The sequence below is a fragment of the Pelodiscus sinensis genome, chromosome 15, assembly GCF_049634645.1.
Source record: "Pelodiscus sinensis isolate JC-2024 chromosome 15, ASM4963464v1, whole genome shotgun sequence".
Classification (NCBI taxonomy): Eukaryota; Metazoa; Chordata; order Testudines; family Trionychidae; genus Pelodiscus; species Pelodiscus sinensis.
Window position 1 is genome coordinate 23,024,774 of NC_134725.1, and position 27,234 is coordinate 23,052,007.

Here is a 27,234-nt window from a genome sequence, read left to right on the forward strand (position 1 = left end):
TAGCGCGTGGCGTAATCTACTATCACTAAAATATACTGACACCGACTTTTCGTGGGTTCCAATGGCCCCACCAAATCCATGGCTATTCTTTGAAAGGGGACTTCTATTATGGGGAGGGGTACCAGTGGTGCACGTGGTACTTGTCCCGTCCCGGCCTTTTGACACTCGGGGCACGACTCGCAGAAATCACGGGTAGCACGGTAGATACCCGGCCAGTAAAATCTCAGCAGGAGGCGATTTATGGTCTTTTCATAACCTAAGTGCCCCGCCCAGGGATTACTATGTGCCAGGCGTAATAGATACCGAACGTATTTAGCTGGGACCACCAGCTGCGTGACCGTCTCTCCCTCCTCTTTCCCCTTTTTAGCCGGTCCCCCTGTATTTCAAACCTAGGGAAGGTCCTCGCCACCCTCTGTTTGTCTCCTTCCTCTGTATTTTTAGCGGCCTGTTCCCACGCCTGTTGCAAGCGGGGGTCCTTCCTTTGTTCTCTCAGGAAATCTCCCGAGGTCACGAACTGCTCTTCGCCCTCCACTGCCATTCCCGTTTCGGCCGTCAACAATCCCTCCTTCTCTCCCTGTCCCGGCCATTCCCAAAGGGCTTGTGCAAAGCCCTTCCAGTCCCGTCCTAACAAGACTGGATAAATCAACCCGGGCACGAGAGCCACGTAGGCTCACCCCTCATGCCCTCCATCTTTCAAGTGCACCCAGGTCGTAGGATAAGCCTCTATCCGCCCGTGAACACACTGCACATGCACTGGGGGGCCCCTGGGTTCTTCCGCCTTCACCAGCTCCGCCCGGACTAGGGTTTGCCCACACCCTGAGTCTACCAGGGCGGTGGCCCGCTGCCCATTCACCTCAACTATCCTTAAAATCCTCCCCCCTCTTTCCCCCTCCGCCGGGGCCGCTGTTATGGTTACCTGCCCATAGGAGCAGTCCATAAATGGACAGTCCCGTTTGAAGTGCCCCTCCTGTCCACACTGGTAACATCCACCCGTGGGTCCTCGGGCCGGAGGGGGATTATCCGGGCGTGTCTCTCACGGGGCGGGCCGAGGCATCGGCTCGGGGGCTGCCGGTCGATTCCACACTGGAGCCAGTCGTCTTCCGAGGTTCCTATTCGGGCTGGGGGGGCGTCCCCCTCCCCCTCTTTCCCCTAACCGCGGTGTGACTTGGCCACTACTTCTCCCGACCCCCATGTGAGGCTCCTTTCGCCCTCCCGTGACCCCATCTCCCCCTTCCGCCGCCATATAGTCCTCCATTAAAGTAACTGCTTCTCCTAGCAGGACGGGATGGTGTCGGCGCACCCACCGCTGACTTTCTCCTGGTAAAATGTTAATAAATTGTTCTAGCACCACCTTCTCGGCTACTTGAGGCCCTGTCTGTTGGTCGGGTTCCAGCCAGCGCCATCCTGCTTCCCGTAATTTTTGGGCTACTGCCCTGGGCCTGGCCCCCGGGGGGTACTTTTCTTGCCTAAATCGCTGCCGGTAGGACTCAGGGATCACTCCGAGTTGGTCAAGTATTGCTTCTTTTACCTTAAAGTAATGTAGGGCTTCCCGGGGGTCCAAGCTCCGATAGGCCAACTGTGCGGGGCCCGTTAGGTACGGAGCTAAAATCGTCGCCCAATGTTGCTCTGGCCACCTAGCGGCGGTGGCCACCCTTTCGAAGGTGACCAGAAACGCCTCTGGGTCATCTAGGGGCCCCATCTTTGCTAATCTCACGGGTAATTGGGCGAGGGCTCCTCCCTCCATTAGATCCTCCCCTTGTCCTACCGGTTGGCCCCGGCCCATCCCCCCCCACTGTCTTACCCAGTGTTCCTGGTGGGATTTATACTGCTCAGCTACTTCTTGGAGAAGTTGTCTCTGTTGGTCCTGATGCTGAGCCGCGAGCTGCTGGATGAGGGCAGTCTGCTGTTGATGTTGCTGTCTTTGATTCTCCGTTAGCCATTTAAGCATCTCTGCCGTTTCCATGCTCGGAGATGCCTTACGGACCGTTAGTGTATCTTCCCCTCCTTCCCCTTGCTCTGCCTTAACCAGTCTTTTTCTTTTCCTATGTTCCAGGGTGGGGCACCCCCCCCCCCAACCCTCGACCTTATTTCAGTTTACGTATCTTCCTCACCTCCCTACCTACTCAGTGTCCCTCCACCTTTTTTTTTTTTTTTTTTTTTAAACCTATATATCTCTATCCCCCCTTACCCCCTGGGATTCAGTCCCACCCACATTCTCCACCACGTGTGGGGGTCCTCGGGTCCCCCTTGTCCTTTATTAGTCTCCAAGCACCCCTGAGGTACGCTCCCGGCTCTATCCCTGCTGCCAGCCGAAAGTACTGCGGGTTTGCAGGGTGGGGGGTCTGGGCCCACCCTCACTCCCAGACCCCAGCCCAGGGCCCTAAGGACAGAGTCACTCTGACCTGTCCCACCGGAGGGGTCAAACCCTTAACCGCCGGTGCGCCGGCATCCGTGCCCTGCCCTGGGCTCCTTCCACCCTGCTGTTCCTACCTGCCTTAAGCTCTCCCCCAACTCCCTAGCTCCCTCTCCCCTCTCCCTCTCCTATTCCCCCGTGGAACTTTATGCCTCCCCCCCCCCCATCCTACTCGGCGTCTGACGTCACCCCCTCTCGCCCCCTCTCCCCCCTCCCATCTTGTCTGCGGCCGCCAGGACGCGTTGCCTAGCAACGCAGGCTTCCGCGCGGCCAGTGTGTGCAGGGCGGCGCTGCATGGCCCGCACACCGTCCTAGGCTGCCCGGCCCTCCCTACCAGGGACAACGTGATTGCCGGGTCAGTGCGGGGTGGGCCCGCTTCCAGGGGATGGGGGGGGCCCACCCCGTCACACCCCCCAAACCACTGTGCCTCAGCCTTGCAAGAGGGCTCTCTCTTTTAAAGGTAAAAATAGGAAGGGGCCAATTCTGTTGATGTTTTGTTGTGTTTTTCTGGTTGCTACAAATAGCTATCAAAGAAGGCCAAGCAGGCCCCTCAGAGTAAAATTGCAAAGCAGTGAATGAGACACATGTGCCATCTCATGACAAGAGAGAATATTTTTTAAAGGACTTAAATATAATAATAAACAATCAGGAAAAAGGCATCTTGCCAGTTTTATTATATAATGTAAAGGCTGAGGATTTTATGGTTAAATAGCAAATAGGGTACTGCTAAATTAACTAAATTCCAAAATAAATCACAACTAATCTATGCACACTGAACAGCTCCCATTTCCTGTTCCTTTCAGTGCTGAGACGCATGGTCTTCTGTCTCAGTCCTTTGGGCCCAGTCCAAAAACTAAAGGCACAAAATTTCCTATTGAGATATCAATGCCCTTCAGTACCTGAGATACAGAAAATAAGGCTGAGTCTAGACTGGCATGATTTTGCGCAAATACTTTTAATGGAAAAACTTTTCCATTAAAAGTATTTGCGCAAGAGAGCATCTATACTGGCATGTGCCTTTGCGCAAAAGATTTGCTTTTGCACAAAAGCATCCGTGCCAGTGTAGATGCTCTCTTGCGCAAGAAAGCTCCAATGGCCATTTTAGCCATCAGGCTTTCTTGCGCAAGAAATTAACGTTGCTGTCTATACTGGCCCTCTTGCGCAAGAATACTTGCGCAAGAGAGCTTATCCCTGAGCAAGAGCGTCAGAGTATTTGCGCAAGAACCACTGATTTTGTACAGTACAAAGTCAGTGTTCTTGTGCAAATACTCACAGCCAGTGTAGACAGGCAGCAAGTTTTTGTGCAAAAGCACATGCTTTTGTGCAAAATCATGCCAGTCTAGATGCAGCATAAATGTATAAGGCACTGTATAGAGAGAATTCATATATTTATGTACTGTGTAAGCTCTTACAGCTAATCCAAACAGTCTTGAAAGTGAACTCACATGCCTTTCTCAATATGTATCTTAATAGTTACTTTGCTGAACGTTTCCTTCTATTGCTCTTGGCATTACACTAAAAATTGGTATTTTCTGTTCTATTTGCCTTATCTCCAGGTTTCTTGTTGGTTCCCAGGATACCCACAGAGGCGGCCTGAAGTTCATCAGCTCAGGCTTCCTCTCACTGCTTTGCATACACTTACTTTCTAATTTCCAGACTTGAACTAATCCTCACACTGGCTTCCTCTAACAAAAATGCTCACCATACTTAAAAGTTTGCTGTATTTTAGGCACCTGCCATATTCTCATTCACTGCCCCACACACTAGTGTTTGCATGCTATTGACAACATTATTTATTATTGCTATAACTATAACATGTGGGAACCCCAGTCCTGCACTGTGGTGGGCACTATACAATCACACAGTAAAAAGCAGTCCTTGCCCCAAAGAGCTTACAATCTCAGTATAGGAGAAGAAACAGCAGCTGGACATAGACAGGGAAACTCAAGGAAACAATAGTGGTCAGCATGAAAGATGGTTGTCACTGCACATTAGCTACATAACCACCAGTGTTGCTATAAGCTGTGCTCTTGGGGGAACTTTAGGAGAGATTTAAATGCTGCCCAGCTGATGAGCAGAGTGCTCACAGATAGGTTTTTGTTTATATGGGTGGCGCACATTTGAACATGCCTCAGTGCACATAACATTTATTCCACCCATGGATGAAAAAAAATGTGCACCTGGACAAAAAAGATTAATGTGAACATTGATAATCATGACCAAGATTAGTTTACAGCTGCCAAAATCAGTTTGCAGGAGCAAAAGTATAACTAATGAATTCATAATTGAGTGGTAACTTGAGATTTGTTACTTTTTTTTCTATTTAGCATCCTAATATTAATAAAGGGCACCTATTTGGGAAGCTTTTCTCCCACCAGGACAGGACTCTCCTAATTTGGGAATGTCATCCAAAATATCAGATAAAATGTTTTGGTAGAAATAGACATATTTCTCACAATAAATGAAGGAACAGAAGTTCGACACTGTATAGATCCAAGCATGAGGGTTTATTATGCACAAGGCTGGCGGAGTGTCACTTCGCTGTTAGGCTCAGTGAGACACTGCTAAATAATTGATTACAATAGATTATATAGAGTGCCAATGGGCAGAGAGAAACAATGGCGTAGGAGTTTCTGAGCCCCTGGATAGGTTCTAGCCGCAAGACAAAATTAGCATAATAAGCCAATAATCTAAAAGGTTACATAATTGCTCCACCCATAGCTAAGGTTAACATGTTTGCTATTACACAGGTGTTATCCTTCAAACTTTTCCTCTTGCAAAGTGTAAGTTAAATACTGATTTTAAGTCCATAGAAATGACCGTGGCACTTCCCGGGGTATGTCTACACTACAAAGTTAGTTCGAACTAAAGGACATTAGTTCGAACTAACTTTCATAGGCGCTACACTAGCACTCTGTTAGTTCAAACTTAATTCGAACTAACGGAGCGCTTAGTTCAAACTAGGTAAACCTCATTTTACGAGGATTAAGCCTAGTTCGAACAAGCTAGTTCAAATTAAGGGCTGTGTAGCCCCTTAATTCGAACTAGTGGGAGGCTAATCCTTCCCAGGTTTCCCTGGTGGCCACTCTGGCCAACACCAGAGAAACTCTATTGCCCCCCCTCCCGGCCCCGGAGCCCTTAAAGGGCCACGGGTGGCTACACAGTTTGTGCCAGTTGCAAGGCTGCCAGCACCCAGCCAGCAGACCCTGCACCTGCCACACCATGAGCCAGCCACCCAAGGACACCCAGCCCTCCACTGCTCCCCAGGACCAGCCTGGCGGCTCCCAGGAGCCTGCCCGGGGACGCAAGAGGCGGGCACCTGCTTGGTCAAGTGCGGAGATCGTGGACCTCATTGAGGTTTGGGGGGAAGCCTCCAATGTCCACGATCTCCGCACTAGCCACAGGAACGCGGCCGTCTACAGCCGCATGGCTGCCAGCCTGGCCGCCAGGGGCCACCAGCGCAGCCGGGAGCAGGTGCGCTGCAAGATTAAAGACCTGCAGCAGTCCTACTCCCGGGCCTTCCTGCCAGGGGCCGACCTGGAGGCCTGCCCCCACTTCCACACCCTGGACCGCCTCCTGGGGGCTCATGCCGTCCCTGCCCCCTGGGACGTGATAGACCCCAGAGCAGAGGGCCCGCTCCAGGAGACGGAAGAGGAGGAGGAGGGCTCTGAGAGCCAGGAGCCTGCCGGCAGCCTGCCCAGGACCCGGGACCCCCGAGGCACCCCACAGAGCCGCTCGCCTGTGTCGTCCGAGGCCGGGGAGGCGTCCACCTGTGAGTACCATCATGCTCCCCTTATGTGTACGGGGGGCTGGGGTGAAAGAGAGCCCTGGGACCGTGCGCCTGGGCCTTGCCCACCACAGAGCAGCAGCTGGGGAGCCTGCAGGGGCCCTGGCCTTGCAGAGGGGAGCTGGGTTTCACACACCTGGGCCCCTGGGGTAATTGACCACTGGTCTTGTTGCACCACAGCTGTAGCACCTGGGCCTGCAGGGCGCACCACCCCACCTGCAGCAGCTGCCTGTGCCCGGGCAAGCAGGAGAGCCAGGAATGAAGAGGACTACCAGAGGCGGCACCTCTGGTTCCTGGATCACCAGCTCCGCACCCAGGACCACTGGGTCCAGGAGGACCTGAGGCTGCGCCGGAGGAGTTTGGAGGCCCTGGAGGAGCAGGGCCATGCCCTGCAAGGCCACCTCCAGAGCCTGCTCGACCGCTTCCCATTTCCTCCTGCTCCTGCTCCCCCTGCTCCTCCTGCTGCTCCCCCTGCTCCTCCTGCTGCTCCTGCTCCCCCTGCTCCCTCTCCTGCTCCCGCTCCTGCTTCCTCCACACCCCCCGTCCCTCCTGCCCGCCCCTCCACAACCATTTCCCACCGACGCCCCCGGACCCGCAGTGTGGCGAGACGGGAGAGGCAGCCGGACTCCCACCCCTGAGCTTTCCTTTCCCTTCCTCCCTTCCCTCCCCTTCCAGCTCCCTCGTCCCAGGTTTCCCCCTCCCCTCTCCCACCCTCATTCCTCCCTTCCCCCACCCCAGTTATGTGAAATAAACATACGTTTTTGTTTGAAAAACAGGTGTCTTTATTTTACAGTAGGTAGGGAGGGGAAAGGGGAAGGGGGGTAGGGTGGAAGAAGGCCCCAGTGGGGCATGCAAGGGAGAGGTCAGTCCTCCTCCTCCACCTGGAAGCTCTCCCGCAGGGCTTCCCGGATCCGGACGGTCCCCCGCTGGGCTTCCCGGATGGCGGCGGTGCGGGGCTGACGGTAGTGTCCAGCCATGCGGTCAGCCTCAGCCATCCAGGCTGGCAGGAAAGCCTCCCCCTTTCGCTCACACAAATTGTGGAGCACACAACATGCTGCCACCACAGGAGGGATGTTGTGCTCGGCCAGGTCCAGACGGGTGAGGAGGCATCGAAAGCAGGCTTTCAGTCACCCGAAGGCCCCCTCCACCACGATGCGGGCCCTGGTCAGCCTGGCATTGAAGGCCTGGCGAGAGGGATTGAGGTGCCCCGTGTAGGGCTTCATCAGCCACGGCTGCAGTGGGTAAGCGGCATCCCCAACCAGGCACACGGGCATGTCCATGTCCCCGACCCTGATGTGGCGGTCGGGGAAGAAGGTCCTGGCCTGCAGCCGCTGGCACATGGAGGAGTTGTGGTACACCCGGGCGTCGTGTGCTTTGCCGGACCAGCCCACATTAATGTCCATGAACTGGCCCCGGTGGTCACACACGGCCTGCAGGAGGATGGAGAGGTACCCCTTGCGGTTGACGTACCGGGATGCCTGGTGTTCCGGGGCATGGATGGGGATGTGCGTTCCGTTGATGGCCCCCCCGCAGTTGGGGAAGCCGAGGGTGCCGAACCCCCGGATGACGGCGTCTGGGTCGGCGAGGCGGACCACCCTGCAGAGCAGCACCCGGTTGATGGCCTTGACCACCTGCGGAGAGAGAAACAGCAAAGCGCCAATCAGTGGGGCACCCGGGTGGCTGGGAGCGTTCGTGCCCTGGCAGTGCCCTGCGCCCCACTCCCGGAAGCAACCCCCCTGGCGGCGTGTAGTATGGCCGGGACAGACCAACCCCTCCGGTGCGGGGCGCTTTCACCTCCTCCGGCCCCCGCCTTTGTCCCTGGGGCGGCCCATCCCCTCCTTGCAGCCCCCCTCCCCCCCCGGCTCAGTGGCCGACGAGAGCCATACCAGCATGAGCACCGCTCTGACAGTGGATCTCCCCACGCCGAACTGGTTCCCAATGGATCGGTAACTGTCCGGCGTGGAGAGCTTCCAGAGGGCGATGGCCACCCGCTTCTGGAGGGGGATGGCGGGTCTCATGCGAGTGTCCCTTCTGCGCAGGGCAGGGGCGAGCCACTCGCAGAGCTCCAGGAAGGTGTCCCTCCTCATCCTGGAGTTCTGGGTCCACTGTTGGTCCTCCCAGCGCTCCAGGACGATGCGGTCCCACCAGTTGGTGCTGGTGTCCAGACGCCAGACGCGGCGGGGCACGCCGGTGCTGGGGCGCCACCGCGGCTCCTCCACGGCCCCAGGGCGGCCAGGTGGAGAGGCAGGGGGTTGACGTGCACCAGGTGGTGCCAGGCAGCCTCGAGCCAATGGTGGCAGGCTTGCAGCAGCAAGTCCACAAAGTGCACCAGAAGGTGCAGGGCGAGCTGTGGCTCCATGTTGCCACCTGTGGCAGCCCCCCCGAAGGGAAGCACCGACACAGATGGGCACAGAGACCAACGCTTTGCTGTCCCTCGGCGAGGTTGGCAAGCAAGCAGGAAAAGCTGAGAACTGGCTGTCCGGGGGGTCCCTTTAAGCTCGAGCCTCAGATAGCCTCAGACAGCAGCCACACAAAGCAACTACTGACCTGATGCCCTGCCAGAACCGGTTTCAGCTGCCCTTAAATGCCCCCCTGCGTCCAATCAGTGTGGACGCGCTAGTTCGAATTAGCAAAACGCTAATTCGAACTAGTTTTTAGTTCTAGATGCGCTAGTTCGAATTAGCTTAGTTCGAATTAACTAATTCGAACTAAGTTAGTTCGAATTAGCGCTGTAGTGTAGATGTACCCCTCGACAGGTTGGCCCACAGGTACATTCCTAGAGGGTCTTAAAGCAAAAAGTAGCGTAAACAGAACACAGCAATGGCAATTGTGTATAATTTATCAGTGCATCCTCTTGAGCTTGGGTTGGCATCTGTGAGGGACGGATGCCATAACTTATGCTGGCATGCTAGCCTTCTCCCTGAACTCTGGTTGGCATTCTGGGAGTATGTACTTGTTATCTCTTCCTGAACTATGAAGTAGACTCTCTGTGAGTTATGTGCCCGGAACTCATGATATATCCCCAATTACTGCTCCCCATCTGGGGCTGTGCTGTCTTAGCTTGTTTATGGCTGTTTAAACAAAGATGTCTGTTTCTTGCTTATCTCAACTTTTCTTTAGCCATGTATTGTCCATCGTTAACTAGGCCTCATGCCTCAGACCAAGCACGTGGAGTTTGGGCAAATGTGAAAGATTCTTAAGAGACACTGTGGTCAAGATCTTACATACATATTATTGAGATTTTGGCCCTTCTATGAATGGGCCTGGAAGCTGTATACGTGAGCAATTGTGTAATGAATCTTTAATGCCAGCCTGAATAGAATCCAAAACAAGCTTGGGAACCAGCAGGTGGTGCTCTTTTACAACAGAAGAAATAAGAGTGTGACACACACACACACACACACACAAAAAGAGACAGTACATGAGGCAGTATCTTTTATTGGATCTACTTCTGTTGATGGGAGATACAAACTTTCAAACTTCACGAAGTTCTTCTGATCTGGGAAGGAAACAGAAACTGGTCCAATAAAATATATGACTTCACCTACTTTCTCTCTCACAGCCTGGAACCAACACAGCTACAAAACCACTCAAAATATAAAAGTAGATGGTTATGGTTGTGTCTGTGTCTCTCTCTCTTTAGATGGCTCTGGATGCATCACTTATTGTGAAAATTATCTGCAATTTATCCTGCCTCTTGTCTTGATGCAGTCTGGTGCAACTCAGCAGCTCAGCCACTGAACCGCAGAAATAATTTTGAGCCAGATATGCTTTGAGCCAGCCCAGAGGGAGGAGTGAGTAATGACACTAGAGGCAGGAGGGAAATCCCATTGCTCTTACATGTTAAGTTTTGATTTTCTTAGATCTGGGTAGTTGCTAGAAGGACAATGGAAAACACTTCATTGCAGGGCTGAAAGAATAAAACACAAAGAAGCTTTGGATGACAGGAGGTAGCTCATACTTTTACTGAGACAAATCCATTTCCAATGCTGGAAGGCCTCATGGTGGCAAAACCAATGTGGTTCTGCTATGCAGAGAGCAATAGAAGTTTGGTAGCTGGGTAGGGGCATGAAAACTCCCATTGCATCAGAAAGTCCGATTGCCCACGGGCTCCCTGAGAACCACTAAGCAACAGAACTTGGGAAGCAGAGCCTGTTGGTCTCCTGCTATTCAATTCCCTGATCCCTACATCTAGAAGCAGCAAGGACACAAACTATACATATCTTGAAGCTGGAGAAGAGGCTACAGAATGGCATGGGGGCACAGAACAGCACAGTCTTATCACCTCCTTGTCAACCTGTTCCTAACATATGGAACACCTGTTAGCATAAATGGATGGTACAAACAAGACAACACAAGAATACTTTCACTTAAAACTCAACTTTTCTTAGTCTCAAGCACTTACACACAACAAGTTAGTAAAACCCCACCCCCTCAATAATTACCAAAGTTGAGTGATACTGGGAAGGCTTCCAATGACTAATCTTCCGTCTGCCAGTGGGGACCGAAGAAGTGTCCCTAATGAGTCTTGAAAGTGTCCAACCATCCCAAATTTTCCTTCCCTATTTATCCATTAGTCTAACAATAACACATCACTCAAAAACTTATTAGGCAAGCACTTTTTAAAAAGGTTAGGCAAGAAGTTTTCTTCTGATCATCAAGCTAGCCAGATGCATTTTTTTCAAAGACTGCATGTGGGGGGAGGGGGGGGGGGGTAGGGCTTCCTGAGATATATATCTTAGGGCAGCTAGACAAGCTTCCTGTTTTTCTAGATGTACAGTTCAGCAATTTCAACAGAGATCTGGCCCTCAGGAAGGATGCAGGGTCAAGATGACCTCTCTATGGCACTGCAGCCCCTGTTTTCTGCCTCCCCAACTTGGTCATGCTGAAACTGCTGTTTAGTTGCTAAAAGTTAAGCAATGAGCAATAGTGGTTCAAGCACTTTACTGGATTTGCCGAAATATCCCCATACATGCCCTGCCATCTGTCAGATCTCAGCAATGCCTGCCAAGTCACAGACTTTAATTTTAATTAGCTAATATAAGGCTGAAATCTTTCTAACCACTTATGCATCAGACAATGTGAACTGAAGAGCTGTGGAAGGGGGCAAATTATTTGTTTCTGCAATTTACTGTAATCTTTTATTTGGCTAGTGAAATCTTATTTGTTTTGTTTTTAAAGACTGAATAAGTTACACATTGTGAATTCCCCTCCCAACTCCAACCTCTTTTCAGACTCTCACACTTCGGCTTCTCGGCTTTAGCACTGGCCTCTTTAGTTTGTCCTTTTAAGACTTTTTAGAGGACATTTTAATGTTTAAAATGCATTTTAATATGAGATCAAGGGGATTTTTTTTACTACTGCAGCTCCCTGGTCCTGGAGTATGAAGAGGCTGTGGAAATGTTAATAAGTTTTGCTAGGGGCGTTCTTCCTTGTGCATTATTGAAATTCCAAAAATTGGTTTTGCCTGTGTAATAGCTATACAGGGATGGTTAACGGTTTTGTATATTAAGATCAGATATCACATTGGAGACTGTATTAAATCCAGGGATAATTACCTTTCTTTTATATTGTATGTTTCATGACCTTTGACTGCTAATTGTCCAGGAGAAATTAAAAGATTGCTGCCCAGACATCAATAATGCTCCAATTCATACATTATATGGAAGGTATTTTTATGGAAGGTATTTTTTAATGTCAGAGGAAACAAACCCTGATCCAGAATATAGCATAAACAAGGGCCTAACTTTAAGTTTCATAGACTTCAAATGGGGAAAACACACACACACACACACACACACACACACACACACACACTAACACATGCACTCATACACTGAGGCTACGTTTACATTGCAGGCTTCTTGTACAAGAACTGTTTTACGCAAGAGTTCTTGTGCAAAAGGTCTTCCACACTGCCATGTACTTTTGTGGAAGAGATGTGCTTTTGTGCAAGAGCGTCCATGGCAGCGTGGATGTTCTCTTGCGCAAGAAAGCTCTGATAGCCATTTTAGCCATAGGGCTTTGTTGCGCAAGAATCCCGTTGCCTGTCTACTCTGTCTTCTTGTGGAAGAGCTCTTGCGCAAGAGGGCGTATTCCTCATGGGGAGAGGAATAACTCTTGCACAAGAAGCTCTGTTTTCTGATGCTTCACTGTAAATGTACTTGCACAAGAACGCGCGTGCAGTGTAGATGCTCTGCAAGTTTTTGCGCAAGAACATTTGTTAAAAAGGCTGCAGTGTAGTCATAGCCATAATGTACATAGTAGAGATGGACTTAGGCATGTGTTTAAGAACTTTGCTAGATTGTTTGTTGAGACCGAGGTGTAAAGTGTCGAATTTTAGCATGAATGACAGTTCAGAGGATTCCCTTTCAAGTGCAGATTTGAAAGGTCTTTGAAGCAGGATGCAGGTGAGTAAGTCGTTGAGACAATGTCCTTTCTAGTTGAAATGGAAAGAAACTTTTTTCTTTGTGATCTGGTCTAATATCTGTTTTATGGGCATTGATCCTTTGGCGAAGTGTCTGAGACATTTGTCCAACGTACATAGCAGATGGACACTTTCGGCACATGATAGCATAAATTATATTTCTGGATGCACAGGAATGTGTGTTCGTGATCTCATAACTCACTTGGTTCATGCTAAAATTTGACACTTTACGCCTCGGTCTCAACAAATAATCTAGTTATCTTACCCATTACAAAGATAGCTTCCCCAATTATCATCTCTAATATCATTAGCTCACAGACATTTACCTCCTCCCCCCCCCCCCCGCGTCTCCCTTCAGTTCTGAAATTTGATTTGTCCTTTTCATATGTGTTCATTTTTTTAAATTGTATCTTTTGGTACATATGGTTGTGACTATTTTCTTCCACTATTTGATCTGAGGAAGTGGGTCTGGCCCACGAAAGCTCATCATCTAATAAACCATCTTGTTAGACTTTAAAGTGCTATATAGTCCTGTATTTTGCTTCAGCTACACCAGACTAACACGGCTACATTTCTATCACTATTCCCCAAAGGCTACAGATACTGTATGGCTTTTGCCAGAAGAGGCAATGCAAATGAAGTGCTGATAAGCATTTTCTTGCTCTTCATTTGCATAGTTGTGCAAAAACAAGCAGTGTGGATGTTTCCTTTTTGCACAAACACACCTTTTTGTGCAAGATCCTTATGCCTCTCCTCAAGATCATTTCAATTAATTAATAACATATTTATAACTATGGATATTTAAATTGTAGTAGGATATAAGGGTAGAAATAAATCACATCAACACTATTGAAACACCACGTTGGCTTTTGCCCCATCAAAAAAAAAATGGTCACAGTCGACACATTCATTTTGACACAATTACGATAGTGGAAGTTTCCATATTTTAAGTCTTCAGTTTTGGCTTGATTTTTGTAACCTTGAGAAAATTATGATGGAAGGACTAGTAGCAGATCATGACAGGTGGGACAGAACAGTGAGACAACGGATAAATAGTGTGTGGCAGATCACTGGAAGGTCAACTGTTGAGAGCTCCAAATTTGTGGTGGATCTGGACAGTGTCTGAAAAGTCTGCTATAATGTCACAGATATTCAGACATGAGTAAATAGATTTACTTTACTTCTTCAATGAGGGCTACAAAACAAGGTCAGTGGGATTAAAGTGATGAATATTTATCACTAAAAGGCCTTAAGAGTCAAATGTCCATAAGCACACTGGTTTAGAATCAATATAAAAAAAGGATATGAGAATTTTTTTCACTTTCCTACCTCAATGTATTCCGAACTTGAAGATTCCTAACTGACTCAGTTTTCCTTCCAACTAGAGCTACTTGAACTCCAGGGGATCTTGATAACAGTTTTCCATACTTCACTATTAGTGACACTCACCCAAGATTCCCTAATTAAGCCTTCCAACACCCCATTTTACAGACTAACAAGGTGAGTCATAGGGGGTAAAGCAACTGACCTCAGAGAACAAACAGAGCCTGGAGCAAACCCACTAATTGAAACTCCCAGAAGAGCCTGGTTCTCAGGCCAGCACTCAGCCCACACTCAATTTTCAGTCCCATCTTCATCCCCTCTGTAAGGCCACTGAAGCATGTGATGAGTTTAGCACAAACCACCACCTAGGTTGCCAGGGTTCACTGAGATTGTCTATGTAACGCCCCCTCTCTACCTGGTTACCTTCTTTAAGGCCAATCTGCTTACAGTTTTTGATGGACAGGTCTGGGTTCTTCTGGATCCCGCTACCCACTCAACTTTCTTTCTTCCTATGGATTTCTTTAGCGGTGCCTCCACCCCCCTCACCCCTTCCTGGCAGGGTCACCAGGGCAGAAAGAGGAAAATTCTAACCCAGGGTAATTCCCACGTACCTGCCAGATAGTTGGAGACTCACAGAAAATAACACAAACACGTACACTATATTAAACACAATTATATTAAACAGGAGACAAATATAACATAACAGGGTAAAACACTATTTTTAGGTTCACCGGTGCCCAGCAACTGTAAGGTTAATGTCCTGTTGGTACGTGTATTTTGTTGGGGCCCTTGATGACTTTTGACCACAAAATTCTTCTCTGCAGTGGTTTAGCACCGAGGCTGACTGGGTCCAATACAGCCCAAAGGACTCACAAGTGGGGGAAGGTGGTAAATCCCTCCATAGGTTTAATATGCAGCAGGCTATAAAATCCCCAAATTCCCTGAGGGTATGTCTACACTATCCCGCTAGTTCGAACTAGCGGGGTAATGTATGCATACCGCACTTGCTAATGAAGCCCGGGATTTGAATTTCCCGGGCTTCATTAGCATAAGCGGGGAGCCGCCATTTTTAAATCCCCGCTGCTTCGAACCCCATGTAGCGCGGCTACACGGGGCTCGAACTAGGTAGTTCGGACTAGGGTCCTATTCCGAACTACCGTTACTCCTCGTGAAACGAGGTGTACCGGTAGTTCGGAATAGGCACCCTAGTCCGAACTACCTAGTTCAAGCCCCGTGTAGCCGCGCTACACGGGGTTCGAAGCAGCGGGGATTTAAAAATGGCGGCTCCCCGCTTATGCTAATGAAGCCCGGGAAATTCAAATCCCGGGCTTCATTAGCAAGTGCGGTATGCATACATTACCCCGCTAGTTCGAACTAGCGGGGTAGTGTAGACATACCCTGACTTACTAACTAAAAGATGGTGCACTCACACACTCCATGAATGAGGCTCAGGTTCAGAGATGACTCAGTCACTGCAGAGGAGCTGGTCTCTTCTGGCAGGGATCCTCCTCATGCAGGAATCAAGCTGCTTTGATCCCAGGATTTCCCCTCACCACAAAAGGGTGCAAGGCTCAAGGTGCAGGCCACAAAACTGCACCAAAATTGAAACTAATCTCCTACCCCAGCATTCAGACACACACAGCAGGCAGCAGCCCCGAACCAGGAGACAGAGCAGAGCTGACTATGCAGTGACTGGTCTCATCCAGGGAGCCGGAGAACCAACTCAGCCTGGCTGGGGAAGCCTCCCAGCAAACTCCACAAACTGGGAATCAACAGTGGAGAAATAAAACCCAGCTGAGGGATCCTGCCTTCAGGTCCCTAGAGGCTAGTTCTCAGGGGGAAGCCCTGCATGCAGGCCTGGGGCTTACTAGCTCCCACACAGCCAGCTCTCCCCTTGCCCTGGATGGCTCCAGACTCCTTCAACAGTGGCTTCTCCTCGCCCTTCTGAACTCCCTGGGAGGGGCACCTCACTCCCTATGGGTTGCCAGGCAGACTCTGACCCTGGTAGAGAGGGGGAGCCAAGGCAAACTCAGTGTGCCTGTCTCTGAGCTGCCAGCAGAATGTATTCGGAAGCAAATGAAGCACTCATTGGCATTTCTCACGCTCATTTGTATATGCTCTTCTGATCCTTTTTGTGGAAGACGTTTTTGCAGAATAAACTGCAGTGTAGATGGTGTCGGGGACTTCTAACCCAGACAGCTTCAGTTCGTTGTCTGACCGCAAAGAGACAGGCAACATCAGCAAGGTCTAATCACAAAGCTCTTTACTGAAGAGTGCACACGACAATAGAGAGCAGCCCATCTCCACTGAGAACCAGCCCCCGATTTCTATAGCAAGTAGAGTTATATAGACAGTTCCATCATGTCAGACTATTTACTTAAGCAACCTCCCCCCCTTTGTTAGTTAGAAACTTCTAGCATGGATGCATACCGTGCCAACTGTACAAGGTGGCCTTGATACATTAGCAACTTTCTTATTAAGACAGAAGGCAAGTATCAGACAATGAGGAGACAGGGTGTTTTCTTATCAGTTCCTTAAGCAAGCTATTCAGCTCAGCAAGTACAAAGATGCAGCTGTTCACTTATCTCATGCCCTTGCTTAACTCATGTCTCAAATTTTGTTCAGGGACTACCCAGAACCCTTTGCTGGACTCTTCTTGGTCTGTCTTAGCATAACCGCCCTAGGCCCAATTTTCTGTGGCCTAACAATGGGAACATTTTGCACAAAAAAAGCCTTTGTGCAAGAACCCTTATTCCTCAAAAATGAGGAATAAGGGTTCTTGTGCAAGAGGGGGTCAGAAGAGAATATGCAAATGAGAGCGCAAGATATGTAAATGAGTGCTCCATTTGCATTTCCTCTTCTGGAATAAGTTTGTAGTATAGCCATAGCGATAGGAGCCCATGGACTCAGCAGAAATTATCAACCTACTATGTGAAGCACTGTTTATATAATTCTGTTCTAAAGTTTGCTTAGCTAGAAGTTTTGCCCACAGTCTTTTAATTCTCCTAAGGGCAACTTCAAAAGAAAAGCCCCACTCTAGCCCTTGGTACTTTCCAGCATAGTTTTTGGATGCTGGAAACTCCTCTAATACATGTCCTGACCATATCAGAGGGTATGTCTACACTACAAAGTTAGTTCGAACTAACGGACGTTAGTTCGAACTAACTTTAATAGGTGCTACACTAGCGCTCCGCTAGTTCGAATTTGAATCGAACTAGCGGAGCGCTTAGTTCGAATTAGGTAAACCTCATTTTACGAGGACTAATGCCTAGTTCGAACTAGCTAGTTCGAACTAAGGGCTGTGTAGCCCTTTAGTTCGAACTAGTGGGAGGCTAGCCCTCCCCAGGTTTCCCTGGTGGCCACTCTGGCCAACACCAGGGAAACTCTATGCCCCCCTCCCGGCCCCGGACCCCTTAAAGGGGCACGGGCTGGCTACGGTGCCCGTGCCAGGTGCAAGCCTGCCAGCACCCAGCTAGCAGACCCTGCACCTGGCACGGCACAGAGCCACCCACCCGATGCCCCCCAGCCCACCCCCTCTTGCCAGGACCAGGGTGGCGGCTCCTGGGAGCTTGCCCTGGACCGCAAGAGGCGGGCACCTTCCTGGGCTAGTGCAGACATCGTGGACCTCGTCCACGATCTCCGCACTAGGCACAGGAAAGTGGCCGTCTAGGGCAGGAGAGCTGCCAGCCTGGCCACCCAGGACCAGGTGTGCATGAAAATCAAGAGGGTCCACTGAGACCCCCGACACTGAGCCCTGAGCTTACAATGGCCGTACTGGGTCAGACCAAAGGTCCATCTAGCCCAGTAGCCTGTCTGCCAACAGCGGCCAACCCTAGGGACCCTGGAGGGGATGGACCGAAGACAATGACCAAGCCATTTGTCTCGTGCCATCCCTCTCCAGCCTTCCACAAACTTTGGGCAGGGACACCACTCCTACCCTCTGGCTAATACCACTCCTTGGACCCAACCTCCATGACTTGATCTCACTTCCCTTTAAACTCTGTTCTAGTTGTAGCCTTCACAGCCTCCTGCAGCAAGGAGTTCCACAGGTTAACTATTTGCTTTGTCAAGAACAACAACTTTCTCTTACTAGTTTCAAGCCTGCTACCCATTCCTTTCCTTTGGTGTCCTCTAGTCCTTCTTTATGGGAACTCAGGAAGAACTTTTCTGAATGCACCCTCTCCACCCAACTCCTGCTTTTAGAGACCTCTATCCTGTCCCCCCTCCGTCTCCTCTTTTCTAAGCTGAACAGTCCCAGTCTCTGTAGCCTTTCTTCATCTGGGACCTGTTCCCAACCCCTGATCATGTTAGTTGCCCTCCCCTCTCCCAGCCTTTCTCTTCCCCTCTCCCACCTCCTTTTCCCAGTCTCCCCCAGTTTTTTTCAATAAAGACAGAGTCAATGTTGGAAGAAACGTTATCTTTATTTTGTACATCAATAAGAAGGGGGGCTAGGGAAGGGTAAGTGGAAGGAGGTGAGGGAGGAATGGGGTACGAGCCCCCGATGGGGAGGACTGGGCTGGCTCTGCGGGCTTCTGGGGGTGGAAGCTCTCCTGCAGCCCCCCAATTACTCCCTCTCCCCATATGGCAGCCTGCGGCAAGTGCAGCCGGGCTGATGGCCGAGTGGTGTGATGTGCCCAGTGTGGGCACTCAGGGCACTCCAAGCCAGAACTTCTTTGCAAGCGGGGCACCCCTTAGAACTGTGTGTCCGGGGTGGGGGTCGGGACCCTTTAAGCGCAGCCCTCGGCTAGCCTGAGACAGCATATCCATGCTCTAAGTCCTCCTTTTATGCCCTGCCGGCACTGCTTCCGGCCATCCTTAAGCCCTGTTCAGAGTCCACTCAATGTGGACTTACTAGTTCGAACTAGCAAAACACTAGTTCGAACTAGTTTTTAGTTCTAGATGCATTAGTTCGAACTAGCTTAGTTCGAATTAACTAATTCGAACTAAGTTAGTTCGAACTAGCGCTGTAGTGTAGACGTACCCAGAGGGAGTAGAGGCACATACCAGCTATTCAACAAAGCAAGGTTTTATTCCCATTCAAAATATATACATGGCTTCTGAGCAAGCCTCAAGACTCCAGGGTAGAGGGCTGGTAAGCCAATGATTATTTCAATGTATATATGAGCTTTGTTTTGTGTGGAATGTGGTGGGATGACTGTGCACACTTATAATGTGCTTGTCAAAGCTGCGCCAAGAGGACTTTTTTCTATTGCTTTAAATTTAAGCTCTCAAAACCCAACCTGTGCACTGGGCCAATTTCTGGGACAGGCAAGGCCTGCCTCTCCTAGTGAATGAGTCAGTATAAATGATAACTTATCTAATACTGGCTTTTCAAGAAAAAACTTACAGAAAGAGTCTGTAAGAATTAAATTCCCTTTGGTGGGAAAGGTGGGGGTGAGAGATAGAAATGATAGTAATAAGCTGGGCTGTCTGGAAAACAAGTAATTCTGCTTCATGATAAATTTTAAGGTTTTAAGTAGCCCCTTTTACATTTTTAATGAAAAAACACCAGAGTTCCAGATTAGCCAAGTGGATAGATTACTCATCAGGGATGTGGCAAACAGCAACGCTTTTCCATCATAGAGTTCTTTAAATCAGGCAGAGTAGGGCCTTGAATACAGGTTTTCCACATCTCAGGTACATGTTCAAAGTATCTGGCGCTAGAATGAGAGAACCTCTTGCACTTGCTCACATTTGCACACACACAGGTATATATGTTTTGGCATAGATGCAACAGCATATTCTGAAATTACATTTAATCAGACTGGTCCCATTGTTCCTACATACTACAGCACACACAAAGCACTACAGCACACACAAAGCACTACAGCACACACAAAGCACTAGGTTAAAGAGTCAGGTTGCAAAGTCAAATGTTCAAACATTAGGAAGTGCCAAAACGAAAGATGCCAGCGCAACCTTCATTTGCCCCAGTATCATTTCCTAGCTGTGAGGGCTTCACTCATTCAATAAGGTTCTTTTAATAGAATTTTGGGTGTCATTTCACAGGGTATTTAAAAGGCAGAACTGAAAAATCCAGAACTTCCTCGATGTGGCCTTCAAAGCAACACCCACATGGGTCAGGAACAGCATGGACACAGAGCTCTGTCACTGACTCTAAGGGTATGTCTAAACTACATTTTTCTGTCGAAAGAGGGGTGTAAATTAGGCAAATTGAAAGTGCAAATGATGTGGGGATTTAAATAGCCCATGCATCATTTGCATAATCATTCATAGCAGTCTTTCAAAAAAGGCTATTTCAAAAGTGAAATCGCAGTCTAGACACAGTTCTTTCGGGGGGAAAAAACCCCTTTTTTGAAAGATCCCGTACCCCTGACCAGTACTCCTGAGGAGTACAGGATCTTTAGAAAAAGGGTTGTTTTTTTTTCACCAAAATAACTGCATCTAGACTGCGGTTTCACTTTAGAAATACCCTTTTTCGAAAGACCACTGTGATTATGCAAATGAAACATGGGATACAGCCGCTCCCCGAGTTGCGAACAGTCGAGTTACGACCATTCGCACTTACGACCAAAGCTTCCGTGGAGCGGTCGTAAAGGCGGTCCCTGAGTTACGAACACGACCCATGCTTACGAACAGCATGGTCACGTTTAACTCAATGGGGTCCGAGTTTTGAACAGTTTGAGTTATGGTCCAAGTGTTGGTTTGTAACTCGGAGAATGGCTGTATTTAAATCCCTGTGTAACAGGGTACACTCACCGCCACAGCCCCACCAGCCGTCAGTCCTGGGAATTAGCTTGGATGGCAGGTGGCAGGATCCTTTTCGGGGACACAACAGACTCCGGCAGTGTCCACAACAGCCTCTACGCTTCCTCTCTTCTGGAGGTTGGTTGTAGGTCGGTATGCCGTCAGGAGGATGTTCCTCCGCCTCTGGCGTAGTGGGCAGCCAGTCCACCCCACTACACTACCGTGCCTTAAAATAGTCCAAGTCAGTGAGTCTATAGCTGGCCTTGCTTCAAGTCCGGGGTGAGAGGCAATAGTTCACATGCCCAGCCTTGCTTCAGGGCCAGGCCACAGGGGAAGAAGTCTAATGTGGACTCAAGTCTCTCAGCTCACAGTTCTGGGCAGGGCAACAGACCTAGTCCTGCCCCTTTAAAAGGTCTGGCCCGGATTCCAGCTGGGTTCCAACGCACAGTATGCAAGCCCAGGCCCTGGTGCAGGGCGGGGCAGCTAGTCAAAATGGCAGCCCAGCCCTAGCTCAGGGTGGGCAGCAAATGGCTACAGGTTGTCCCCCTAGCGGCCAGGTCCTGATGCAAGGCGTGGCCATAAACAGACACAGTGAATAGGGACTGGCCCTAATGCAGGGTGGGGGCACCTAATACAACAGGCAGGCCTGCCCAGGGTGGGGCCTCAAATACACTAAGCAAGCCTTGGCCCTGGAGCAGGGCGGGGCAATAAAACACAAACACACAAGTTTGTAGAAGCTCTCAGTTCAGGAGCTGGGCAGGTAGCACACCTGCAGCAGTGGCGAGGGAGAGACTGACACTCCTTAGGTGGGTGGCAGGGGGGCGCAGGCCCACCCACTCCACTGTGCCCCAGCCCAGGGGCCCTGGATGCAGCAGTACAGCTGCTACTGGCTCAGCAGGGGCTCCAGCCTGCAACGTGCTGGCTTAGGGCTGCTCTCAGCCCATGCTACCCCCTGAGCCAGTCCTCATCTCCCCCTTTGCAGGTACCTGTGTCTCCGGCAAGTCAGTCTGGAAGTCGAGGGCGGTGTCATCCCAGCAGGGTCCAGGCAGCCCAATCCAGGCTTCAGTAGGTTGGAACCTTGCAGTTTCCAGCGGGTTCCCCAGGCCCCAGGTAGACATTGGGGTTCAAACCAATCCCCCAGCTCCCGCAAGTTCTCAGGGTCTCTGGGAGTTGGCAGGTCCCCAAGCTCAGACAAGACCTCAGGGTCCCTGGGTATCCACAGGCCTTGGGGTTCAAGCAGGACCTCCAGCTCAGGCAGCTCCTCAGACTCACCAGACACCAGAGCCCTGGGCTCCTCTGGGTCAGAGGATAGCTCTGCTGACCAGCTTGGCCAGGCCTCGGCATCCCAGGCAGGGCAGTCTTCACGGGCCTTAGGGGAGGCAACAGTGGAAGGCCCAAGCCAGGTCTCAGCCTCAATAGCCAGGAGCTCTGGACAGTCCTCGGTCTCCCTCAGAGGCTGAGCCCACACTGAGCTCTCAGCCAGGCTTTTTATAGTCCTAGCCACGCGCCCCCCTTGCCTTCCAGTCAGGTGACTGGGCGGGGCTAGGCTGTGCCCAAAATGTCAGGTCTCTTCGCACAAACATGTGCCTATTGGGCCATGGCCCCTGGGTGTCACGCAGCTGGAGCCATCTGCCCAAGGGTGGCATGGCACGTGCTTGCACGTGCACAGGTGTCTGCGTGATCCGTGGAAGGCATGGCCCACGCGCGTGGTCTCTGGTCTCCCTCCCGCCTCCCCCCCCCCGAACTACTTAATTCAAACTACTTACCCGGTACGGTCTCCCTGGACGACCCTGCCAACTCCGGTGCGTGGACATCCTGTGGTGGCCCCTCCGGTCCCAGCTCGCTGGAGGGCACTGGTGCTAAATCAGCTGGTCCTGTCCATGCTCTGGCACCGGCTCAACACCCTGCACCCAGCCCCGGAGGTCCTGGCCAAGCTCCAGAGAGCAGCTTTGGATTTCCTTTGCCCAGGACTGCACTGGGTCTCTGCAGGGGTCCTATCCCTCCCCCTGGAAGAGGGGGGCCAGGGCCTGGTCTGCGTGTGCAGCCAGGTCCGGACCTTCCGCCTCCAGGCCCTGCAGAGACTCCTCTTTAGTGCAGGTAGTCCGGCATGGGGCACCTTGGTGCGTGCCTTCCTCCGCCGCCTCCGAGGGCTCCGATACGACCAGCAGCTCTTTTTTATCCACCCGAGGGGTCTTCCGCGAGACCTCTCAGAGCTGCCAGAATTCTACCAGAGCCTACTCCAGACCTGGAAGCTGTTTTCGGCGACCAGGTCAGTTGTAGCCTCTGAGGGAGAAGACCTCCTCGCAGAGCCCCTGCTCCACAATCCAGCCTTGTGTGTGCAGGTGGCGGAATCTCCCTCGGTGCGCCGGAGGCTGATCTTGGCAGAAACCACCATGGTCGGAGACCTCCTGGACTACGATAGGGGGGATTGGATGGACCCCCAGGCCTTGCTCAGCCCATGGGGCTCTCCACTCCTCGAACTTCCCTGTGCCTACTCCAGGAGGTGAAGGCAGCCTTGCCACGACCCGCTCTCGATTTCCTGCAGCGGTCCATGTGAGAGGGTACGCCCCGCTCCTCCCTTCCTGCAAAGCCTCCATCCCTTATTATTGGGCCCCTGTTCCGCGGGCCCCCCCCCCAGCCTCCCCATCCTTGGACCCCCAGCCGGTTGCAAAATTTGCAGCCGGTCTGTTTTCAGACCGTGCCAAGACAACATCTGTTCATGCTCGTGCTCCACACCCTGCATTTCCCCACCCTTGTGTCCTGCCCCGATACAAAGTGGCGGGACTATCTAAGACCTGTAGAGGGTGGGGAACCCCGATGGGCCAGCGTCTATTCTGACCTAATTCCACGGCCCATCGGGGACATCAGTTGGTGGCTCCTTCACGGAGCCGTGAGCATGGGCGTGTACTTAGCGTGATTTACCCCCATCCCAGACACCTGCCCCTTCTGCTGCATGAGGGAGAACCTGGTGCATGCCTACCTTGAATGCGCCAGGTTGCAGCCCCTATTCTGGCTCCTCCAGAACCTCTTATTGAGGTTCTGGCTGTACTTCTCCCCTCACCTTTTCCTGTATGCACTCCCTATCCGTGGCCCCACAAAGTCGCGAGACCTCCTCGTCAACCTGCTCCTGGCCCTCGCAAAGACTACCATCTACAATACCAGGAGCAAGATGTTGGACGAGGGGGTTCTCTGCGACTGTGGGGCCTATTTCCGTTCCTTCCTTGTTTCACGAATCCGGGCAGAGTTCCTCTGGGCGGCATCCACTGGCTCCTTCGATAGCTTTGAGGAGCAGTGGGCACTGTCCGGGGTTCTCTGCTCGGTGTCCCCATCCGGTTCCCTAGTTATAAACCTCTAGCCTGCACTCCTTGCCCTTTTTGTCATTATTTGTCCCCAGTAATTAGTTGAGCACGGGTTCAGTTGTCCCTCCCGCAAGGCTGGGGGAGGTGCTTTTAGAAAGTGGGCGGGCTTCGCCCACCCACTCTCCTGTGTCTTCAAATAGGCCCGCTGCAGAGAAGGAGGAGAGGAAGCAGGGTGTAGGGGCCACTTTCTTCCTTCTCCCCCCTACCCTGTTCCTGGTCCTGCTGCCTGCACCAGCTGGAGCCCTTCCTACCCCACCGAGCCTGCTGAAACCTCAACGCTGCTGGGCTGCTCTCCCCGGACGACGTTGCCGCCGCTGCTGCCTACCACCACCACCAGCGGCTCCTGTTGCCTGACGGGGGTGGGAGGGCCTGCCGGCTGCCTCCGCTCCCCTCCTCCGCTCCAGAGAAAGAGGAGGACCCCACCAGCACCCACCACCCAGGGCCTTCCCCCACTGATTGCTGCCTACCCACTACTGCTGCAGCGCCCCGCTGAGGGGGAGAAGAGAGATTACCATCAAGAACTGTGGAGGGGGTTTGTTTAGAAGACTTGAGTTTTTTTTCATCTGCTCCAGGGGTGGTGGTGAACTGAGCTATTAAAAGTGGGGCTGGAGGAGAGGCTCAGAGCACTCCCCCAGTCACTCCTCCCTGAAACCAGTGCCTTCCCTCTCTCCCGCCCTCTCGCTCACGGACTCCCTGCCTGTTGTTTGGTGCAGAGGAGCAGTTAACCCTTGCTCCCCCTTCCTGTCATTTGTGTCTCCTTCCTCACATGATGGAGGAAACCCCTGCCCCTGTTGATCCTACGGTCCCACCGGGACCAAAGAATGCCGCGGCTGACCTCCTGACCCCAGGCCCAAGCTCCGCTGCTGCCACAGCCGATGCTCCCTCACATTTGAGAGCAGCCTCCACCTTGGCCGGGAAAAAGGGCTGGGGGAAGAAAGGGCAAAGGCCCGGCCCTGGAGGCTAAACCTCCCACGGCCGAGGTCACCCTGCCCCCTGTAGCCCCATCATCTGCTGCAGCCCCTTCTTCCCCTGCTGTTCCCCCCACCAGCTCTGGGGGTGATTTAACCACAGCCCCCAGAGTGTACGCCCAGGTGGCCGCTGCAGCCCCCCCACCTGCCGTGTCATCTGCCCCGACTGCCACCTCCAGCTCCATTCCTGGTGGCTGGGGCCCCTTTCCCACCATGACCAGGAGGCACGGCGTCCACTGCCTCCTGGTCGCCACCTCGCCCCCCGTGGAAACTTATGTGGGGGTGTTGGCGAAGGGGTTGGGGGCCTCGGCTGTGGTGGCGGCCTCCAAGATGTATGGCCAGGCGGTGTTCTTCCTTGCCTCAGAGGCCGCCGCCCAGGAGGCGGTGGAGAGGGGCCTGGAGGTGGGGGGCGTGCACGTGCCCCTTGAACTGTTGGAGGACCTGAATGTACGGGTGGTTCTCACCTCTGTCCCGCTCTTCCTCCCCAATGCTACCCTGTTGCCTTCCCTCTCCACCCTGGGGAAGCCTATTTCCATCATCAGCCCTCTCCCATTGGGCTGTAAGGACCCCGCCCTCCGTCACCTTTTATCGTTCCGCCGGCAGGTGGAACTGCAAATGCCGCTGGCGGTGCGTGGCGGGGTGGCGCTAGAGGGGTCCTACCAGGGGGCCCTCTACTGGGTTTACTATTCAACGGGTGAGGCCCGGTGCTTCCTCTGCCAGGCGATTGGGCACGTTCGGAGGGACTGCCCCTTGGCCCGGTTGGGGGAGGTGTCTGGATCCCCCGGGGCCCAGGAGGGCGCTGGCCCTACCACCGCTGGCCCCCCTGGTAGTCTGGCATCCGTGGCTGCCCCTCCTCCAACCGACGGCTTGGCTCGGGAGCTGGAGGTGCCCCCTCTGGTGTGCCTGAGTGAGCAGGTGGGCCCTGCCTCCATTCTATCTGTCTCTGCGGGGTCCGAGGAGGAGAGGGTGGCGTGGTCGCTGCCGGACGAGGAAGAGGGCTCCCCCCAGGTGGAGGTTTCCTTACCCTCCTCTCTCCCTCCTGTGCCTCAACACCCACCCCAAAAACCAGCTGTGCCCCCTGGCCTTGCCCTTGCTGACCAGCCTTCCACCTCCACCTCGGAGGGCTGGACGCTCGTCGAGGGAAAGTGCAGAGCCCACCGTTCACAGGCTCAATCTTCCCCCTCCGATGAGGAAGGTGGGAAGGCCCCCCTCCATAAGATTCCGAGGGGGGCCAGCGCTGTCGAGATTGCCCCCGGCGAGCATCAGCAGGAGGCGCTGGCCGAAGAAGCCGTGGCAGTGAGGGGGGACGACACCATCCCCCCGTGGAGCCAATCCATGAGGAGGCCTCCGGTGGAGCTCCCCCGGCCCTGGTATCAACTGCATTCCCTGCAGCTACCGCCAAGGTAATTGTGTCCTTGGAGGCCGGCGGGGAAGGCTCCGGGGTCGAGGGGATGGAATTGAGCTCCATATTCAAGGAGATCGAGGCCCTGGGTCTGACCCCGCTCACCCAGGGGGAGGACGACCCTCTGCCAGTGGGCCTTGGTCTGGGCGGCGACTCTGTGGTGCCGCCCCCTCCTGTCCCTAATCCTAGCCCTAATCCTGACCCCATGTCCCAGGTGGCTCCATCCTTACACTAGGGGCACCCCTACTGTTATATATTGGCCCGGCCGACTTGGGCGCCGAAGCCTCTGAGCCCTCGGGTGCTGAGCGGCCGGGTCTCGAGCTTGGGGGCGCCCCCTTTCCAGCGAACGAGCCAGGGCGGTCATCTTCCCTTCCCATTGAGGGCCCAGCAGAGAACACCATTAAGGCTGACGCCATGGTGACAACTTCTGTCTTTCCATCTGCGCCTGACGTCGGCGCGGGCCCCCTCCCTCTCATTGCCCTCCTGGGTCCCATTCGGGAGGAGCCGCAGCCTGGTGGCACAAATCTGGGGGATTCTCCCCTAGACCACGCCCCAATTTCTGGTCCCCTTCCCTGTCCCGAACCCCCCCTCACTCCTGCACATGCCCTTGGCCCCGACCCTACCCTTTACGAACCCATATCGAGTCCCGAGTCCTCCCCTGTCCCTGATAGTTCTCTTACTGTCACCGCCCCCCCTCTTCCCGCCCTCGCCCTACCATCCAGCCGTGAGCCCGCCCCTCCTTCCACCTCTACTGTGTTGCCTGTCCTGCCTTCACCGTCCTCCCAAACTGCCGTTATTGCCACCCCACGGGGGCCATCTTGTTTCCATTGACAGTAAGCGGCCCTCA

General features: G+C 52.5%; 1 protein-coding gene across 1 annotated transcript; it reads left to right on the forward strand.

The window, feature by feature from the left end:
- Positions 1–5,331: 5,331 nt before the first annotated feature.
- LOC142818495 (uncharacterized) lies at positions 5,332–8,086 on the forward strand. The gene is made up of 2 exons (XM_075898407.1): positions 5,332–6,185; positions 6,381–8,086. Exons 1-2 carry the CDS (start codon positions 5,636–5,638, stop codon positions 6,836–6,838), a joined length of 1,008 nt encoding a protein of 335 aa, XP_075754522.1. The 5' UTR covers positions 5,332–5,635; the 3' UTR covers positions 6,839–8,086.
- The last annotated feature ends 19,148 nt before the right edge of the window (positions 8,087–27,234 follow it).

Bases quoted from the DNA above. Each gene is read 5' to 3' on its own strand.
- LOC142818495 (XM_075898407.1), top strand. From the start codon at position 5,636: ATGAGCCAGCCACCCAAGGACACCCAGCCCTCCACTGCTCCCCAGGAC. The intron at 6,186-6,380 runs GTGAGTACCATC...GTTGCACCACAG, and splicing joins GGCCGGGGAGGCGTCCACCT to CTGTAGCACCTGGGCCTGCA.